Below are 16,522 nucleotides of genomic sequence, written 5' to 3' on the forward strand. Positions count from 1 at the left end.
GGAGGATTTCACCAATAGACACGGCACTATTTAGCATGCCCCTCCCACCTGCAAGGCATGCTGGATAATGTGAAAACAAGCCCAAATTAAGCCCGTTTTAGCACAAATTTTAGCAATTTTAGGGATTAAGTGATCATTTAAGTGTTAGTTAGGTTAAGACTTTAAAGTGACTTTTAGAGATCCGACTAGATAAACAAGTAGACCTATGCAAAAAGTTAAAAATCTCTTCAGGTTTATATACCGCATGCTCAACAGAGTTCTCTTGGATGTGAGGGCGATCTGGCTGCGACATCTGTCACCCCATTGATCGCCAGGGTTGATTCGGCTGATCTGGCTGGCTAGGCGGGTGTCCCCTTCCTCCCTCACCGCTCCATGTGCGTCCCTCCCGAAGCTGCGCGCTCGGTCGAAGAGGACGACCTTCCCCGCTAGAGGAGGACCGTTCTTCGGTCAAGGGTATACGAGTAGCTGCGCTCCCCTGCTAGAACCTCCAAACAAGCTCTCAAGGTCCATTTGTAGGAGAACGTAGGGTAGTCAAGCTTCCAAGACTCCAGACACATCCAAATGAGGCGCTGCACGTGGCAGTCTGCCTTTCTTTTGACAATGTTTTTAAAAAAGGAATTAATTCTTACAAGAGGTGTTTTTGAAAATAAGCAAAGTTTTATATATAGCTATGTAACACAACTCATTTTTGAAAAGTAAGCAAAGTTCCATATATAGCTATGTAACAACTCATTATTAAATGTGATTATATAATTTATATATAAAATATATATTCATTTACACATATTATATACACATATATTTTCTATATATTTATATATACATATGTTTTTTTCTCCTCTCCCTCCTTCTTTCTTCCTTGACCCAGTGAATCGTCTTGAGCTTCTCCTTCATTTTGTACACTTTCGACGAAACTGCTTTAAGCCACAGGTTAAACATAGCATCTTCTTGGATGGAAGGAAGTGGGGGCCTTGGGGTAGAGGTATCAATGGGGCTAAACAAGTAATTTGGCTGGTAGATAAGTTAGAACTTTAAAATATTTTAAAACCGTCAAGGTTAGTATAGAAAAATTCACATGAATTTTAAAGTTAAAAATATATGCCTCCAAAAGGCCTTCAGAACTATCTCTTGCTTCTAGAGGCAGCTTCTGCTATTTCTCAGGCTATAGATGTTGTTGATTATTGTTTTCACCCAGGAGGGGTTTTTGAGAGTACCTGGCTTGAGAAGCCTGTGCTGCTGATCAATTACAGCAACTAACAAGATCAGATTTTATTTTCCATAGATTTCTCTGGCAGAAACGTGAAGGATGAATTGGGACTGTGTGGGGTGGGGAAAGAGAGACCTGTTAAATGTCCGTGTGAATTGTAGTAGCATCAAATATTTGAAGAAGATGGGTAAGAAAAGGTGAAATATTAATGAGGTGGAAAGGAGAAAAAGGTCGAGAATGATGTCCCCCCTCCAAACACACACACACACACACACACACACACACACTTCCTTTTCCACCTTCCTTGTTTATTTTTCATAACATTTATTGTCATCTAACATACTATATTTTTAATTTATTTTGTTATCTGTCTGAAATTTTGATAGAATGTATGTTCCAAGAGGTTAGGGATTTTCATAATTTTTACAATATACTTTTGTATATCCTGCTCTTAGAATAATGCTTAGCACAGAGAAGGCGTTCAGAGAACACTTGTTGAAAGAAAGAAAGAAAGAATGAATGAATGGACGATACCTTGGTTCTAGCTCCACAAAGGTTTGGGGGAAATAATCATGAGTAGGTTTGTCTTTCATTCCTGAGAGCCGTACAACTGGAAATGTCCACTAGACAGTTGAAGAGGCCGGTGGGAGGTTGGGGTGAGCAGATGTAAGCTGTTATATTCAGAATGGATAAACAACAAGGTCCTATTGTGTAGCACAGAGAACTATATTCAATGTCCTGTGATAAACCATAAGGGAAAAGAATACTAAAAAAAGAATTATATGTATGTATAACTGAAGAACTTTGCTGTATAGCAGAAATTAACACATTGTGAATCAACTATATTTCCATAAAAAAAATAAAAATAAAATTAAAAAAGAGGCCAGTGACAACTCAGAAGAGAGGACTGAGATGGATTAACTTGGCAGCAAAAGGGTGAGTTTATCCAGAGAAAATATGTAAACTAAGAAGAAAAAACAAGAACAGCTGGGCACACCAAGAGTCAGGAAAGTCACTTTCAAATACGAAAAGCAACATGAGTTCAATTTCATTTTTCTAACTCTGACCTAACACAGAGATTACTCAAGTTGACGTAGGTAGGAAGCCATATATATTTCTTTTTTTTTTTTAAAGTGAAAGGAGGTTTATTCAGAGAAATACACACTCCACAGACAGTGTGGGCCATCTTGGAAGGTGAGAGAGGCAGAAGCCATATTTTCCAAACCTCCTGAAGGTGGTCATACTTTATCAATTTTTTCAACCCACCTTTCTACAAAGATTCGCTTTCATTGAACTAGGTAGGACGAGCATTATTATAAACGTTGTTGATCAGCCAAACCTCTATCTCCATTTTCTTATTTCTAATTGGTTGAACGATATCAAATTGTTGGTATTTTACTAATTTTTTTTTAACTTACAAAAATGGACACTTCATATGTCCAACCTAATAAATTAGGGGTCATATCATCCTAGTGATCTTGTTTACCCGAAAGAGAAACTAAGGCAGTGTCATAAGACTCTCATTAAACAAGCTTGTGGAGAAATTAAAAACTCCTGTTATAATAATTCTGCTATTCTACAACAGGTATGCTTAGGTCATTCTGCTCCTTGGAAGCCCCAGAAATCATTCTATTCTTGGAGACCCTTGGAGTTGCTCTCAGCCTGGGACAGTCTTACTCATGGTGTCTTTCTACCTACCTGATATATATCAATGTATTCAGAGGCCCTGGGAGCTCATCTCAGTCTTCGACCCTTCCCCCATCCAGGTCCGGGGATGTTCTGATGGGGAAGGGCACATCACCTACGGATTCGCCAATACAAGGTTAATTGGTAAATCATTTTCCCTCAAAATTCTTTTAAGGTTTCAAAGAATGTTTGGGAGAAGAATTTCCTGTGGAATTCTGTATGGAATTCATGAAGTTATGAGCTTCTTTTGAAGGTTTATATTGTACATGTGAGTGTACTATGAAAGCTAGAAAAATGCAAGGTAGGTATTAATCATGATGAAATCAGCAACAAGAAATTGTTTTGACCTGCTTTTTTTTTTTTAAATATTCCTACTCACCTAACTTGCTAAAAGCTAGATTTAAAAAGCCTCCACGTTGCAAGATAATGCTTCCTACTGCTAGTCTAAGTGTATGCTTCCAATTTCACAGCAGTATCACCATATTAAGCGTTAAGGAGAGGTTATAGAATATCAAAATTCCAGATTAGGAAATAGTAATGTTATTGTTTGATGGAAGAACATACAAACAAAAACAGAACACTCAAATCAATTTTTCTTAAACTGTAACTTTATTTGGAGCAGAATTTTCCTTAAGTTAACGTTTTTAAACACCTTAGGACAAACTATTCAAAAAAGGAACATTTTATTTCAGAAGGGGTTTGAGTAAGTGGTTTTCTGTCCTCCTACCTTCCCATCATATGAATATTTGCTTTATAATTAAATATATTCTTAGTTACTCCCTTGTAATCAAACCAGGAGACTAAATTGCTGTCAGCATCGAAATATCCACATCAGAAGACTGTTCAGGTCATTTTAAATTCACATTAGCACAATGACTATAAGAAACTGATAATACAGATTAACGTGATATTTGCCCCCAGTTTGTCTTCTATGGGTTTCCATGAGAAGGTCCTCACAATAAATTATATAAAATACAGTACTTTGGTTGGAAATTGTAAAAAATAATTCTAAAAATTAACCACATATATTAAACAAACAAGTTGCTACAGTATGCTTTAAATGATATAAAATAATTAGTATGTCAAACATTTTCTTATAAACATATTGCTTTGGATCATACATTGAGCTGAAACATACAGCCTGCATTCTTTTTCTCTCCTAAATGGCACAAAAATAATGGCTTGATGCCACCTCATGAAAAAACATGGTGCCTGTGAACTCCAACAGTACTGGTAATTTGTACTTAAAAACAGAACGATTCTTGCGTGACATGGGTTGCCTTGACTGTCTTCAATTTTTGATAACTCCAGATGATGACATAGCGTCAGTTTATTAGACGTATATAGTCCTTTAGGCAAGAGGTGTCTTAAAAATTGCTTAAAAATCAGTTTTCTTCCTATTCAAATCATACATGAGCTGGGTGAGGGCTTAGTAATTAATGGCAGCTTATCGTCAAATTAACAATCACACCAAGAGTAGCTTTTATGCCCATGCAACTTTCCCTGCAGTTCACACACATACCCTTTGGCATACCACTGTCACTGAAACTTTGGGCACTGTACCATTTCCTGACGTCCCAGAAAGCTTTCTGCCTGGAAATGAGGTACAGACGTGGATAGGTACAGTTAAACTCGTCATTCTTCTTGGTGTCTTGCAGTAGATTTTGTAACTCTATAGTAACTAAAAATATAGGCAACAGGTAGCATTTCATTTTCACTTAACAAAATAATGGTGACTATTTGCTTCTATAGTACAGCTTGTATGCTCAATTTATCCTTTACCCGTTTCAGGGCGGGCGGAAAAGAGAACTTTATAGGATTTTGCTAGTTCTTTAGAACTGACATTGTTTTTTCAGCCTTCTAGTTTGCTCAATGTGGCGTCAGCTACTTGACTTGCAAATGAATAAACATGTTTTGCTTCCCAAGGGAAGCTGTTTGCTGATAAACAAATGAAAGAGGAAGAAGAAAAGTGAAATATTTTCTGAATTTGGGCCCTACAAACGTAATAGAAAAACAATTTTATAATGTGTAATAACCAGGTAACTGGGTTTTTCAATTAAAAAAAAATGTAATGACCTTAACATAAGCTAGAGGGCCAAGAATATGGTATTCACAATCCATCTGGTTCTCTAGTGGGTATTTACAATTTAAAACCAGCTTTCCAGCAAGCTGGGTAAGCTTTCAGATTAACTTACTTTTTATACATAGTACAGAAAGGGGAAATAAATATTAACCTCATAGTAAAGGACTCATCTCTGAAAACACATTTTCTGTTGCTTGAGATAATGAGAATATAATACAGAAATGAATTCAGCTTCAAGTTGTGCTTACATATACATCTTTATTTCCTGAAGCTTTGCTGCCAGTTTGTTAACAGGAAAATATTACCTCTCAAATCCACATCCATCATGTGCTTTTCTCATGCCCCCAGCGATCATGGTGCTTGGTCAAGTATATTTTTGAGCCAGACTCTCCAAAGCACAAATTACTCCCTGATTTTTAGGTGAGGGCCCCTTGGGAACCATCCTGATTTGTTCAAGCTACAACATATTATGAATAAGTCAAAGCAAAAATTTACCAACTTATTAGGTTGAATCATATCAAAGTGCCGATATTCATTTTAACCGACAAAAATGACATTTTCATTGGCTCAACTTGCTATATCCTGGAACCAAATGAGAGTGACTTGAGCCCTGCAAGAAGGCGAGTTAATATACTCAGGAGACTATGTCGCGTTTACAGACGGTGACCTTCTCTCTTGCCTTTCAGGCGACCATGAGTGGAGGCGAGTGTGCCCACAGAGGTGGATCAGAGTGGACGTTCTGTCTTTTTCTGTCTCCAAACTAGCTTTGTCATTTTCAAAATTGCTGTAAACATTCCTCTCAATGGAACAGCCTCTGCCCACCATATAGAGTTCTCACTGTTGAAAGAAACTACACAAGGGTTAAGAGTTCTTTGAATGTGGCACGTGACAGACACTGACATCATGGTAGCTGTGACTTCCCAGACCAGTGGGACCTCTGCCATCTATCTTTCCTGCTCCCCAGATTGCCATGAAAACCGAGCTAAATGCAACATTCTGAGGGTTAGGATAATAAAAAATCTTCCGCTGCTTTGAAACTTAGCTTTTGGATCATGTATCTTGGCAGGGATATAGTTTAAGTGACCGTGTTAACCTTTACGTGGAGAACATTTTGGCTTGAAAAGCTTCCTTTTTGTGGGTACTTATACAAGTTGATTTCAAAAATGGAAGAAAATAGAATATCATGGCATAGCTTGGTTTCAGCTGGATATCTCCAACCACCAAAAAAGGTGTTATAAACATTTCTAAAAATATTTACTTAGAGTTCTTTCATCTGGGGAGTAAAAAGAAAACAAAGTGAATTACGTAATAGTACTTTTAGAACAGCACAGCGGTATCAAAAAGTCAAACCAATAACGTGGTATTGAGAACGGCAGATGGTCAGTTTTCTGGTGCTGAGGTCAGTCCAAAAAAGTCTAAAGTAAAGAATATGCCACATTTAAAATTTAACCACTTCACAAATATCTGCACACATTGAGGGAAAAACCCTTTATCGTGTAGCCTTAAATTGCACCCCTGTTGCAATACTGCATCATTATTATTCTATTTTTAAAAATCTGTATAAAATATTATCTGGAACCCCAAAGGAAAATCAATTAATCTTTAAAAACTTCCTTACAAAGTTGACTGTATAAAATGCTAAAACATAATCCATATATACAAAATGCTGCTGTTTAAGAAAATAATGGGACCCAGTTTTAGAATAAAATAACTTTGTACAAAAAAGGTACTGCCTTCAAATCAATATTAAAAAAAAAAACACTTAAAAAATGAATATTGAAATGTCTCAGTTCAGAAGAATAACTATAAAGTGTCTGCTTTTCCACCATCTGAAAGTCTCTTGCAGGTAGAACACCAGCTGGCTGAGGAAGAGTGTCCTGCTGTCCCCTACAAAGGGCTTCGTGACAGTCATCGCCGAGATGCATACTTTGCAGCCCAGTCCGTCCGGCCGTGCACGGGCTGGGCGGCCGGAGGCCGGGGCAGTGACCCGGGAGTGCTTCTAGGTTGGGTGTGGAAAAAAGGTCGCCCAGGATGAGGTCTCACAGCCTTCAGGGAAGAATAACCTGCAATGAAAGAAAAAGGTGGGTCTGACTGATATGGGACCCATGCAAACAAAGTGCGGCAAAGAGCATCCTGGTGACAAAAATATTAGCTAAGGAGAGTTGAAGAGCAGCCGCCTCTTCAGGGTCCTCCCTCCCAGTTAAGGACAACCCCATTCTATAGTGGTCAGGCCAGAATTACTGGTGTCATCCCTGACCCTTCTCTTTTTCTCAGATCCCACTTGTAATCTTCAGCAAATCCTATTGGCTCTACCTTCCAAACCTACCCAAAACCTGGCCCAGGTCAACCATCACCACTGGCCCAGGCCAGCCTCATTCCTCACCTGGATAATCGTGACAGCCTCCTGGTTGGTTTCCCTACTTCCACCCTGCTCGCCCTTTCAGTCTAGTGACAAGAGGGCTTGAGTGAGCCTGGAGATAGAAGTCAGATCCCCTCACTGCCCAGCTCAGAACCCTCCGGGGGCTTCCATGTGGCTCAGAGTCATGACGACGTGCTTACAGTGACCTGTGGGGGGCGCCCCCCATCACCTCTCTGACCTCCTCTTCCTGCTACCCTCCCCTTGTTCACACCATTCCTGCACTCCGCCATCCTGCTGTTCCTTGCATCTACCAGGCCCATCCTACCTGGAGGCCCAGGCACTAAGAGCCTGCGTTATAGGGCTTTCTTGCTCACCTCCTGTAGATCTTTACCCAACGGTTCCTTTGCAGTGAGGTCTTCTTCGGCTGCCCTGTGTAAAATGCATCTGCACCCCACACTCCCTACTCCCTGCTTTAGTTTCCCCTTAGCACTTTTGGAGCATCTTATTTGGTCTACTAATTGTCTGTAGAGTACAAGTTCCAGGAGGACAGGGAGTTTTGTGTCTCCTTCACTCGTGGACCCTAGGCCTACAAGGTCCAGCAGAAAGCAGTTGTTTGATAACTGTTTGTTGAATCAATTCATGAATAATAATAATCTGAAATAGAACTTACCAGGGGAAGGGTCAGGTATAGGTGCCACGTGGACCCTCTGCACAGTAGAACCGATTTCTTTTTTCAGAAAGGAAGGGATATAGTTTCCAGCCAGTCCACCAGAACTTGTTGAGGTGGAACCAACTGATTTGCAAAAGGAAAAGCTTGTTACTGCCAAGACGTGCACAGGACACCAATGGGGGTAAAGGACAGTGGGGCAGGACAATAGAGAACCAGGTTTTGACTTTCAGGGGAAAAGAATTAGGATAAAAACAGTGAATTCCGAGCAAAGCATTCCACCACATTACACTGCTGGAAACACTGGGGGATGGGGCGAGGGTGTGCAAAGACAGTGCTGACCCTGTAGCCTGTACCCACAAGGAGGCTGGTAGGTTGGTTTGCTTAAAAAAAGGGGAAATTTGGAATTTTCTGTTTGTAATAATAAGTTTAAGCTGTTCTGGAATTTTCTTTTTCTGCTCCATAATATACAAGACTTAGCCTTCCATGTCAGTATATACAAATTCCAGAATATGGTTAAATCATAGCTCATTTAACCATTCTCTTATTGATCAGCATACAGGTTATGTTAATTATTTAGCTATTATAAGTAATTCTATGCTAAGTATTGTCCAGAACCAGAAAATTAATCCTTATTAAAATATATTAAATACGTTCACTTTTTATGTCATTTCTGTCTTGAGACAGTTTTAAGGGCAGGAACTGGGTGCTATTCATCTTAGTGTTCCAGGCGTTTCATGGAACGCCTTACATATAGCAAGTAATCAATATGTATCGGATGGGTGAATGCGTATCTATAATAAGCCTTATTATTAAGGCTTCAAGGTGCACACGGAATAATGAAGAATGTTATACAAATGGAAGTTATATCCATTCGGAAGAGTTCATGAGGGGGAGAGCTGCTCTCTGTCTTCACAACACAGAGCATTCTTGGCAACTGCTCAAGGCAGAGCGGGAGAAAGGGTCTGGAGCTCATGTGCGAGGAGCTGTGTTGGTCAGCTGAAACACATTTTGCAATTTTGGTGACTAGATAGATAAGAAGAAAAATGGGAAGAGAATTTGAACAAGGAAATCACAGAAGGAAAAAGACGTAGAGTCAGTAAACACAAGAGAAGATGATCAACCTTCATTAGTCAATGGGGCATGCGGGTTGAAGCCACAGTAAGATGCCATTGCACACCCTCAGATGAGCACCCGTTGACAATCTCAACAGTACCAAGAGGCATCAAGGGCAGAGCACAACTCCCACACCCTGCTGGACAGCAGCTGGTTAAAGTCCAAGATGAACACAGCATTTAAGCTAACGCATTTACGTCATACCCAGAAACCTCACACGTGCACACCACCTATAGGGGGCATCAATGTTCACTCCGGTGCTCTAACTGTGAAAACTGTCAACAACTTACATGTTGGTCAAGAAGAGAAGGAATGAATAAATTATGTTCTAAGTGTCCATCAACAGATGAATGGATAAAGAAGATGTGGTATAGATATACAAAGGAATACTACTCAGCCATAAGAAAGAACAAAATTTTGCCATTTGCAGCAATATGGATGGACTTGGAGGTCATTATACTAAGTGAAATAAATCAGATAAAGACAAATACTGTATGATATAACTTATATGTGGAATCTAAAAAATATTAACAAAGAAACAAAACTGAGTTATTTGTAGTAAGGCGGATGGACTTAGAGTCTGTCATACAGAGTGAAGTATGTCAGAAAGAGAAAAACAAATACTGTATGCTAACACATATATATGGAATTAAAAAAAAACGGTTATGAAGAATCTAGGGGCAGGACAGGAATAAAGACGCAGATGTAGAGAATGGACTTGAGGACACAGGGAGGGGGAAGGGTAAGCTGGGATGAAGTGAAAGAATGGCATGGACTTATATACACTACCAAATGTAAAATAGATAGCTAGTGGAAAGCAGCCGCATAGCACAGGGAGATAAGCTCGGTGCTCTGTGACCACCTAGAGGGGTGGGATAGGGAGGGTGGGAGGGAGACGCAAGAGGGAGGGGATATGGGGATATATGTATACGTATAGCTGATTCACTTTGTTATACAGCAGAAACTAACACACCAATGTAAAGCAACTATACTCCAATAAAGATGTTTAAAAAAAATATTAACAAACTAATGAATGTAACAAAAGAAAAGCAGACAGATATAGAGAACCAGTGGTTGCCAGTGAGGAGAGGGAAGGGAGGAGGGGCAGTATACGGGTAGGAGATTAAGAGGTACAAGCTATTAGGTATAAAATAAGCTACAAAGGATATATTACACAGCACAGGGAATACAGCCAATATTTTATAATAACTATAAGTGGAGCATAACCTTTAAAGATTGTGAATCACTACAGTGTACAACTGTAGCTTATATAATGTTGAACAGCAGCTATACTTGAATTCAAAAAATTATATTCTAGTATGAATAATAAATCGCGGTATCATACACTTATATATATTGTATATGTAATACTATACATAATGCGATATATATTCTATGGATGTATAATTGCTGCATATGTAATATAATTATTAAAATGAGTGGAGATCCAGGATTATATGCATATAGATTTTAAAACATGCAAAACCATACTAGGTATTTCTTGTATACTAAAAACAAAGCATGGGGCTTTCCTAGTGGCGCAGTGGTTGAGAGTCTGCCTGCCAATGCAGGGTACATGGGCTCGTGCCCCGGTCCGGGAAGATCCCACATGCCGCCGAGCGGCTGGGCCCGTGAGCCATGGCCGCTGAGCCTGCGCGTCCGGAGCCTGTGCTCCGTGACGGGAGAGGCCACAACAGTGAGAGGCCCGCGTACCACAAAAAAAAGATAAAAAAATACATGAACACTCAATGGACAAAGGCAGGGAGAAGAGAAGCCCAGATGTTTACTTGGCATGTGGAAGGGGAAGCAGCCCACAGCAGGGGAAGCTGTCTACTGGGCATGGGGTATGTCTGCCTGGAGGACTTCTGAAATTCATCCGTCTATTATAAAAAGAGTAGGCAGGGGCTTCCAAACCGTCCACCTTCCAACCAGAAGGGGTTCTGATGCCCAGGGCTAAGGCTGGGCCATCAGACAGAAGGGAGAAGCCAGAGCAAGGCAGACCCAGTGAAGTGTGACACTGGAGGTCGCCCACCACAGAGCAGAGCCTCGGAATCCAGACCCGTAAGACTGTTTTTCCCTCACACCAGGGAAGACTGCTCTCATCCCCTGCTACTCTTTTCATGTTTTTTTTTTTTTTTTGTTGTTGTTGTTTTGTCGGTTTTTTTGCAGTACGCGGGCCTCTCACTGTTGTGGCCTCTCCCGTTGCGGAGCACAGGCTCCGGACGCGCAGGCTCAGCGGCCATGGCTCACGGGCCCAGCCGCTCGGCGGCATGTGGGATCTTCCCGGACCGGGGCACGAACCCGTGTCCCCTGCCTCAGCAGGCGGACTCTCAGCCACTGCGCCACCAGGGAAGACCCCCCGCCGCTACTCTTGACAGCGGAGTCCGAGGGAACTGGCGGAGTCCCCAAGGCCTGCTGCCAGGTGAGAGAGGGCAGCACGGGCCTGGAAAAGAGGCCCAAGGTTTTCACGCCAGAGAGGCCCTTGTGGTTCCACAGCTTGTCACCCTGCCACGTCCAGAGAATCTGCTTCTTATCATTTAGGGGTTAATCATCATTGCTCACCTGAATTTATTTTGCTGATCACTGATACCATCCCTGAAGATTTTCCAGACAAAGCAGAACTAGACCATGGATTAGATGGAATAAAATCCTTTCCTGGACTCGGGAGTATGCCGTTTCTTATATTTATTCCTAAAAGGGAAGAAATGTTTTTCAAATGCAAAATTTATATTTAATCTTGCATCACATGCCAGAGATGAAACGAATGCAGAATCCAATCTGTCCAAGACTTCCCGTGTTTCAACAATCAAAGCAAAAACTGACCATGATGATGTCATCAGATAGGTGGCAGAGGAAAGATGCCATCTTCGGGGTGAGTGTGCTGTCTCACTGGTGGGTGGCCTGACAGACCTCAACTTCTACCAACAGATCTGTCCACGTCTGATGTCTTGACCACCTGGTGCAGTCCTGGGCTTCTGGGTCCCTTGGCCTTCCTACTCGTCCGCCTTCGCAGACCACTGCCTTTCTGTCAGCTGCCCAAGTTCTTCTCTTGTCCCTCCACACCCCCAAGCCCAGCTCTGCAGCCCTCTGCTCTCCTCTTTCCGAATTCTGAGATTCCATCCTCTCAACCTGACATGGACTATTGGAGGTGACTCTGGTCTGTACCAATGACCCTCACTGACTCCCTCACGCCCAAGGCTGCCTTGACCTCAACTGCAAGACAAACCACTCTCCCCCCCGGACCACCCACGTCCCACTCCTATCAGGCCTTGAAGGTAGCTTTCAGAACAGAAAAACTCAATTCATCCTTTACCCTTCTTCATCCCCTAGAGCCAGAAAGAAATAACTCTCTCTGCCTGTGCTCACTGCAGCTGGAGTCTTTGCCCCCCCCATACCCTGTCATCTGGGAAGTGGCAGGCCAATCTCCTAAGGCCACAGTGCCAAGCCTGATGAGGTCTGGCAGGATTTAGGAGGCCTGTTCCCAGTCAAGAGTGGGGAACCAGTGCATCAGCAGGGCCTCCATTCCCCGCCCTAGGTCTCCACCCTGGGTCTGAGCATCACTGTCCCCACCTGGACAACAGTGACAGCTTGTGGGCCCCTCACCCATGCAGCACACAGATGTCAAAAAAAGCACGTCAGTCCACCAGCTACGACCCTTCAAGAGCTTCCAGTGGCTCATGAAATAAAATCCAAATTTCTTATAAGACACCCAAAGATGCCTCACGCGTCTTAACACCTCATCCTCTCTGACAGAGCTCGGGCCATATGCTGGCCTCTCACAAGCCAAGCCCTTTCCTGCCTGCAGGCCTCTGTACTGGCTGTTCCCTCTGCTCAGCATGTCTCTGTGCACGTGGAGTTCTTTCCCAATCGCTGGGGCCCAGGTCGGAGTCACTTGCTCAGAGAGGCCTTCCCCGACCACTCTGTCTAAAGTACTGCCTCTGCCCCTATTTCATCACCCTTAACGCCAGTTGTCACCATCTGTGGCTATGGTGTGTCCATTTATTTAGGGACTGTCTCCCACCACTAGAAAATACGAGGGTGAGGATACTGTCTACAGGCTGCTGGCTAAAGTCACTGCATAGCCTGTGATGTGAATGGAGGCCCTAGAGGTGGGCAGCCTAGTGGCCCCTCTTGGCTATTGTGTCCTCCAGATTCTCAGTGCCCAGCATAGGACGCTGTGCAACACGGATTTACTGATGGAATGAATTTGTGAATGAACGGTTGGCTAACCCTGTACGCCTAGAACACGGAGAATGCGAAGAGAGGTCTGGGTCCCCTCCAACTACAATGTTTCACTTAACCCCTGTGGTACAGCCACATGGGTTGACTAAGCTCCCATCTGCTTTCCTGAGAAAACACACAGGGCTGGTAGTTTCTGGAGAGACCTTGGGCAAGCTGCCTGGTTCTTCCTGGTTACTCCTTCCCTGGGGACTGGACCCGGTTTCCTCTACCAAATTTCTTATCTTAGGCAACTACAGAAGATAAGAATGTGAAGCCTGGGAATTCCCTGATGGTCCAGTGGTTAGGACTCCGCACTTCCACTGGTCAGGGAACTAAGATCCCGCATGCCATGTGGCCAAAAAAACAAGAAGGAAAGAATGTGAAGCCTGGGCTTCAGCTAGTATTTCTATGGTGGTCCCACCAGTTCGGAAGAGAAGCCCCAAGCACTTGCAATGCAAAACAGGATCTTTGTGAACACGTGATTCCAGGGACACGATTTCTTATCCGCGATCAGAGCAGAGGCGGGAATGTTTATTACCAGGCAGGTACCGGGAGTGCTTCAGGTAGTGCTGCTTGGCCGCCGACCTCAAGGTGGGCGTGTCGCACCGGGGATAGGATGTCTGGGTTGGGGCACTATTTCCGGTGCCCACGGGCTCTGAGGGCTTCAGGTCCAGAACACTCTCAAATCTGAGTGGGGAGAAGATGGTTTTGGTCAGCACGAGCTGGGCGGCTCATCGGACGTAAAGATGACCTCACAGACCCCAGGTGCAATCCGTGCACAGACAGGAGCCCACACTTGCCTGCACAGAGTCTCATCGCTCTGTCTCTTCTTGTTTTTCAAGTCAATTCTGGTGAACGATGGGCTGAAATCCGAGTCATCTAAGTCAGCCCAGCTATCAGGATCCTTTGCTAACCTGGAAACGAGACCCCACCTTCTCCTACTCTTTGGCTTGATCTCACCATTTTTGTGCTCCAGGCCAGTGAGAATTCTCTGTGTATACAAGGAGAGGGGGGGAAAAAAGCAATACTTGGCATTAACGGAGCTCACCCACGAGTAATCCCCATTCTGAACTTTCTCAGTTATGTAAAGGAGGGTTCTGGAGCGTCTCCTTCCCCAATATGCACTGTTTATTGGAAAGGACAACGGTGGAAAACACAGTCCTGGACCTGTGTCATTCATCCTGCACAGATTACATCAGTTTTCATTCAATGGGGACGCTAAGCTGTGTAAGGTAAGGATTTAAAACAAGAAATTTAAGGTACTTCTTACGTATGAGGAAAGTGGCTGGATGCTCAAACAGGGCTCATCTCTGAAAGAGTTAGTGTGATTGACACTGTCCTAAATAGAATGTAAGAGAATATAGCTAAAGTGTCAGTCACCTGCTCTGTTATAGAGAACGATGCAATTAATGCCTTCTCAGTAGACCTGGATCCAATTTAACTGCAGTATTAGCTACAGTAAGAAATTTCCAAACACTCACTGCTGCTGCAGGGGGGCGGGGGTAAAGTGGACAGTCTGGAGACACCATCCCTGAAACCTCAAGCTGCCCTAGTCGGGAACCAGCACTCACTGAGTGAATGCTAGTCGACAGATAAAGTATTATTTTTGCATAAAGGTGTTAGAAGATCAGGCTCTCAGACAGCACTGTAAGGCTAATGGAAACCAGACTCCCGTGTCAGATTCTTATCTTATTGACTAACACTCACTGTTTCCTTTGGAACAGCAAGAGGAAAAGAAAGAGCTGGGCTCCATCAACAGCCTGGCATTACCAGCATCGACTGATGGTACCGATAGGAATAATGATCTACAAATATTAGTGGGGCACTTGATGATTTTCAAAACACCTTCACAGGCAGCAGGACCTTTGAGCCCCGTGAACAGCCCTGTCTGGTGGGCAAGACAGGCATTAGGATCCTCCTTTTCCGGATTAGGACACTGAGTCCACAGGGATCGATAATAACAATGACTAGCGCTCTCTCATTATCCACCCGTTTCACAGATGAGGGAGCGAGGAGCACAGAGGCCAGGTACCCTGCACAGGGTCACAAAGCTATGAAACAGCAGAGCCGAGATGTGAGACCCTAGTGATCTGGGGCCGCGTCCAGCCTTTGGCCACCACCCCACGGCCAGGCCCCCAGGCACGGCACTGTAATTCACAGGCAGAGCCAGAACTTGAACTTAGACCTTTAACCCCAAAGCCAAGGCTCTTTTCACAAGTCCACGATATTGCAAAGACAGAGCTATGATAATTAGACCTTATCTGCTGAAAAAGAAAATATTTCACTCAGTAGGTAGGGTCAGAGGAGGGACGGGCCAGACACAGGGCTCTCGAGCGAATCTTCCTGCTTACTGCCTGGGGATGCTTGGCGTGGAGGGATGGCAAGAGCAAAGGGCTTGGCTTGTCCTCTGGGAGGTGATCCGTCCTGGAAGCCTCGGCTTTGTAGGGGTAAGTGTGATGCTGAGGGGGCTGGCTGGCTTGATGCTGTCTCAAAGAAATGCGCGTGTGTGGCTTGGTTGGGGGCTGGGCAGGAGGGACCGGCTTTATGTGAGGCGGTGGGGCTGCCTTTTCCAGACCGTCCTTCTGTGGTCTTCCTGAATCTTGAAGGCTCTGCGTGGTGCTGCCCAGGGGGTGCCCAACCTGGAAGTAAGGATATCGCAGCGCCTGGAACGACACATAAGGCTGTTTTAGGAGAAGAATCTGGCCGGGAAGGTTGACACCATTCAGGGTTGCTGGCTAGATGTCACGAAACCGGTTTACTACAGTTGCTTAGCCCAAACCAACTGTAAAACAGCATCCTGAATCTGTAACACCCTTTGTGAATTTCCTTATCTAAAATAGTGTAAAATGTACAGACTGGATGCCACACTCAAATTACTTGGGTAAAGCACCCAGGTTCACTGCTATGCCCTTTGCTACTTCTGCCAGTATCCTGGCTTTGTAACTTATTTGCTGTGTGTCTTAAATATAATATTTCACCGTTCTAAGCCCATTTCTTCAGTCCATAGAAAGAAAAAAAATAAAATGGAGAGAGCCAAGTATAATGATCCAGGAGGACTCTGAAAAATCAAATATAAAATAAGCAGGTACAGATAAACAACAAGGATTTACTGTATAGGACAGGGAACTATCTCCAATATCTTGTAATAATCTGTCATGGAAAAGAAATGTATATAAAACTATC

General features: G+C 43.4%; 1 protein-coding gene across 2 annotated transcripts in view; it reads right to left on the reverse strand.

Moving 5' to 3' along the window:
* Positions 1-6,884: 6,884 nt before the first annotated feature.
* CILK1 (ciliogenesis associated kinase 1) overlaps positions 6,885-16,522 on the reverse strand; it is a 31,325-nt gene continuing 21,687 nt past the window's right edge. The window contains exons 8-13 of one of the 2 annotated variants that reach the window (XM_065885325.1): positions 15,691-16,002; positions 14,140-14,330; positions 13,878-14,026; positions 11,681-11,809; positions 8,006-8,128; positions 6,885-7,039 (exon numbers count right to left, since the gene is read on the reverse strand). In XM_065885325.1, the coding sequence (XP_065741397.1) occupies positions 6,885-7,039; positions 8,006-8,128; positions 11,681-11,809; positions 13,878-14,026; positions 14,140-14,330; positions 15,691-16,002 (1,059 nt within the window). Of the gene's footprint in view, positions 7,040-8,005; positions 8,129-11,680; positions 11,810-13,877; positions 14,027-14,139; positions 14,331-15,666; positions 16,003-16,522 lie in introns of both variants that reach the window. The other variant, XM_065885324.1, reaches the window with a different exon arrangement.

This window comes from Phocoena phocoena, chromosome 10, assembly GCF_963924675.1.
Source record: "Phocoena phocoena chromosome 10, mPhoPho1.1, whole genome shotgun sequence".
In the NCBI taxonomy this organism is placed as follows: domain Eukaryota; kingdom Metazoa; phylum Chordata; class Mammalia; order Artiodactyla; family Phocoenidae; genus Phocoena; species Phocoena phocoena.